The sequence below is a fragment of the Limulus polyphemus genome, unplaced genomic scaffold (genome assembly GCF_000517525.1).
Source record: "Limulus polyphemus unplaced genomic scaffold, Limulus_polyphemus-2.1.2 Scaffold2056, whole genome shotgun sequence".
Lineage (NCBI taxonomy): Eukaryota > Metazoa > Arthropoda > Merostomata > Xiphosura > Limulidae > Limulus > Limulus polyphemus.
This window is the reverse complement of record NW_013667666.1, coordinates 148,136-153,287: the sequence shown is the minus strand read 5'-3', so window position 1 is coordinate 153,287 and position 5,152 is coordinate 148,136. Positions and strand designations below refer to the sequence as shown.

The 5,152-nt window shown below is 33.4% G+C and overlaps 1 protein-coding gene across 1 annotated transcript in view; it reads right to left on the bottom strand.

Annotated features, from left to right (window-relative positions):
- The window catches only part of LOC106465802 (annulin-like), a 51,882-nt gene that overhangs the window by 1,410 nt on the left and 45,320 nt on the right, over positions 1-5,152 (bottom strand). The window contains exons 9-11 of the mRNA XM_022393747.1: positions 4,242-4,348; positions 2,632-2,797; positions 1,704-1,783 (exon numbers count right to left, since the gene is read on the bottom strand). Coding sequence (XP_022249455.1) covers positions 1,704-1,783; positions 2,632-2,797; positions 4,242-4,348 — 353 coding nt within the window. The remainder of the gene's footprint in view (positions 1-1,703; positions 1,784-2,631; positions 2,798-4,241; positions 4,349-5,152) is intronic.

Here is a 5,152-nt window from a genome sequence, read left to right as displayed (position 1 = left end):
TTATTCTTACTGAACGAATGGGTTTACTTCGTGCGTGATAAATATTATTCTTACTGAACGAATGGTTTACTTTGTGCGTGATAAATATTTTTCTTACTGAATTAATGGTTTACCTTGTGCGTGATAAATATTCTTACTGAACGAATGGTTTATTTTGTGCGTGATAAATATTATTATTACTGAACGAATGGTTTACTTAATGTTTTTCTCATAGGTACTTATGGCACACATTTTATGTTAAATAATTTTTACTTGTCACAAGTATGTATCGAAATGAGATACTGAAAACAGAAAACACAAAAACCAGTTACTCTTAGCTTTCTCGAGCATTTATCAATCTCAAGGAAACTTTCACACTCTGTGTGGTTTTTTTTTTTTACTTTAACCAAAGTGTTTAGCTGCTTAACACTTATAAATCTTAATGAGGACGTTGTGTTTAAACAAAACAGAAATTTAAAGACTATTTCTTTGTTTTTTAAAGTTTGTTTTGCCTCGCAAAGCTACACAATGGGCTTTCCGATCTTAATCCACTGCAGGGATCTAACCACTATTTTAGCGTTATAAACCTTTAGGATTAGAGCTGGGCCACCGATGTGAGCGGAGGGGGGGGGGAGTCACCTTTAAACTTTTTAAGAGTTGGATAGTCAGCAGTGTCATTAGGTCAAATTGTGCAATTATGTGATTTTCATCCGTTCGTTAAAAGTGGGACAGTGGTATGTCTAAGAGGTTACAATGCTAAAATCTGAGGTTCGATTTTCCGCAGTGGCCACAGCAGATAGCCCAATGTGGCTTTACTCTAAAAAATAAACAAATTTTGAAAAATATATCGTATAGATATATATTTTTGAAGGGCACTTCTTCGGCAAACGAAAAACCAAAAACACGCATCAGGCTTTTCGAAATCTTTCATCTTACATTGTAAACATAAGAAGAAAATAAAACAGTGCTAAGCTAAATATGTGAACAAAATATACTACGTGACTAAAACAAAAAAATGAAAAGAATGTCAAACGAGATAAAACAGCCAATTGATCAAGACGTTTAAACTACTATATATCCAGTAATAAAGAAATTCCTAAGGTTACCAAGGGATACAGCAGAATTGACAACTTGGATAACATTTATAAAAACAACTTTAACAAATAAATTGCTAAATCAAAAATCCCACATTTTTCCTCAACTATATTTATAGGTATTCTTATATGTATCTCTACAAATAACTTTCTACGTTGTTTGTCGTTTAGTGCTTACAACATAACGTGATTATGTTAATATAGGCTTAGCCATGACCTGGTGATTGGGGGGTACTAATACCAAATTTACTGATCGCGGGTTCGAATCCCATTACTAAATATTTTTGTTTGGAATTAAGCACAAAGCTATACAATGGGCTATCTGCGCTCTGCCCACCACGGGTATCGAAACCCGATTTCTAGCCTTGTAAGTCCGCAGACATACCGCTGTGCCACTGGAGGGCTACTGAATATGTTTGGCCTTTTAGTCATCGGGGCGTTATAACGGTCAATCCCACTATTCAATTAGAGTACCTCAAGAGTTGGCGGTGAGTGGCGATGACTAGCTGCCTTCTCTCTTCTAATCTATCGCTTCAAAATTAGGGATGGCTATCGCAGGTAGCTTACGTGTAAGTCTGTGCGAAATTCAACAACCAAACAAATTATGTCAATACGAAAAATTAAACGTACTTTCAGTATGTTTATACTCTCCTGTGATATCTTCACGTTCAAAGCAACCAATTGCTTTAGTGCTCAGGAACTGGCCAATTCTGTAAAAGTATTACGAAGAAAATTTTCGTAAATTAAAAGCAATAGAAAAATAAGTTTATATATATATACTTGATTTGTGGTTAACTTGCATTTAGATATGAATAATCGGTACTTGTGTAAAAAAGTCAAAATCAAACAATTATTAATAATAAACAATTATATAATTAGTCAATTAGAATACCTTTATTGAAGCCATTATCGGCCTTAATTTAAAATCACACTACATGTTTCGACGTTACTTCGTCAATCTTCATCAGGCTTATTCATATTGACAGTGGAAACTGAACGTACAGTAACTACAGTCTGAAAGAGTTTACACGTAATTTTTACATATAATTTGGGAAATATTAGAAAGTAAAATTTTTAGCTATTCCAACATTACGTTTACACAATTGAAGCCATGTTAACTACTGACGATTTCATATCTAAGAATAAAAATAAGAATTTGGGCAAATAATATTATAAAATTACAATAAATGTTAGGACTATTTATTATTATTAGTGAATAAAATTCATTATTTAAAAAAATTGTTCAAAACAAAGGTGAAAATTATCTAATAAATATTATATAATTATATTATGTTATTTGTAGATATATATATATACTAAATTTCTAGTTACCTCGTCCTTTTATTTGTCATTAGAAAGCTATTGATCTGGTATCAACAAAACCGTTATCCTAATTCCAGATCTATATTCTCTATCCCCTTCCTTGTTTTCAAGATGATGGAAAGAAGCTTTACCTAAGACGTCTCCAGTATTGACTCTGTGTTACTTTCTTCAAGAGACTTGACTGTTAGATTCTTGTTGTTTTTTTTATGACAAGAAAATTAAACATAGAACTTACGTATCAGTTTTCTTGGCAATAAGCTTCAATGGTTGACTAGGTCCACGATACCTCCAGTAAACCTTATCAGCGTTGACTTCCGCAAACAAGAAACAACAATCGTATGGTTTCATAACTTCACCACGTTTTATTGCCGCCACACTAGCAGGACCGCACCTGTAAGCTCCTAAGATTAAGAGTTTTAAAATAGAATATAGTCATCAATTGCAGTTTAAATAACACAGTTTTTTTTTTATAATCTTTAACTTCAAGGACTGAAAACGGAGTGGAAGAACAATTACATATCACGTTAGTAAACAGAACTGAGGACCGAAAAGAAGTAAATATTTCTATGTCTGAAGAACATTACTGGTCTCCTAATGGTATATGTCACAAGTAATTGAAAGATGAGAAGTGGATATGTTCAAGAAAAGAAATATAAAAATGTAAGCGATTTCATTAGGTAGTAAGAACACGTTCTATTTTTAAAACTACAGTACTAATTACGAGCATCAAGCGCATATCTATGATTCAGAGAAACCTTGGAATAACTCAAACTTCCCGGACAGATACAGAAAGATCTGTCGTATACAAAATAACTGATGAAAAGTCTTTGAAAATATCAGCACGAAACTCATTAAGAGATGAGATCTAACAAAGGAAGCAATGGCTTGGGCATTTACCAGTTCTTGGTTTCCTTAACACAACATGTATACTAAATAAATTGAACTCCAAATGTGGAAATGGTTTGGGCATTTATCACAAAAACCAAGAACTGGAATAACAAGAAGTTACTAACTTGGAATCTAAAGGTGGCAACGATGGATTGGGCATGTATTAAGGAAACCAAGGACTGGCATAACAAGAAATGTATTAAGTTGGACTCTAGAGGAGAGAAGTAGAAGTCCACATAAAAAACCTGGAGTTCAACAACTAAATGCGAGATTAAAGAAATGGGAAAAACTGAGAAGTGATTGAGGAACTAGCTAGGGATATACAAGGTTGGAGAGTACAAGTTCATGACTTTTGGGCCACAGAACATATGAAGAACTAGCTAGGGATATACAAGGTTGGAAAGTACAAGTTCATGACTTTTAGGCCACAGAACATATACAAAATCAAAAATATACTCGTTCTTTAGGAAAATTATTTAAACGTTTACTTTTATTACAAATATACGTAATCATTTGGAAGTAATATATGAATATCTTTATTTCAATAGTGTGTAAACACTTTAAAACACAGCACTATACTGGCGCAATATGTGTTTCTAGTAAAAAAAAAACACACTCGATAACAGCATTTCAGCTATACACAGTTTGTTGTATATCGTTGTCGATTATGCTTCTCACTCCGCATCAAACCGCTCGTCTTCCAAACCACTATACAAGGTTATTTAATTTGTTTAACATCGTGTCATTTAGTACACAAAGTTTACATATATTTACGATGTATTTGTTTCATTACCATTATTATATGAATTTTGAAACCTATTTGATTTCGTGTTGTCGCTTAGTTCGTAAACACTTATTATGTTATTTAACTTTTTATACAGCTGTTTCCTTAAGGAAAGTTATCAACTTTCTTTACACTGTAAAGAACAAAGCAAACAAAATGTATCTAATTTTTACCATCTGACTCTTCTTGCGGGGTTGCATCGATAGCTTGCCAACCACCATAACCACCAGGTTCTAGATCAGGTCGCTCCATCCATGCCTCGTTCCACACGTGGAAGTTCCTATATTCAAAAAAAAAAATAATTTTCGAATCAGTTTCTAACCTCGAAACACTGGATCGAGTTATTAAATAAACATTGTCAGTGATTACAAAAAGCTTTTGCACTGTTTTTAATTATGCACAAAGCTACACAAGGGCTATCTGTGCTCTGCCCACCACGGGTATCGAAACCCGGATTCTAGCGTTGTAAGTCCGCAGACATACCGCTGTGCCACTGGGGGGCACCTTTTGCACTGAGGTGCAATAAGTGTTAACTGTTATTAAACAGTGCGTGATCTCAAAAATAATGCAGAGAAAACGCTCTTCGAATGAACTGGAACGCACTGGAAAATGGCGGAGTTTATTGAAAAAAAAAAACCTAACTTGAATCATAGAATAATGATTGTTTTTGTAGCAAAGCCACGTTGGGCTATCTGCTCTGTCCACCTCGGGAAATCAAACCCTGGATTTTAGCGTTTTAAGTCCATAGACTATAGAATAATGAAACAAATATTGTTTGATCTTGAAGGTAAACATTTTCAAACATAACTTTATATCTTGAAGGAATAATGTCAGATATAAATCATACGATTTAATAGAACAACACAGCGAAACAATGCTTAAAATGTATAAATTCCTGATCAACTCACATAAAACCTTTCATTTATGTGTCTTGATATGCATTTGAATGAAATCCTAATAAAAAGGAACAGATCTTTAATTAAATCTCAAATTCACAAATGGGTAACTTGACAGTCTAAGATAAAGCTTTTAAAAACAAAGACTCAATTTTCAATTTACAGTCTCTTAGTAAGAAAAAAAAAAA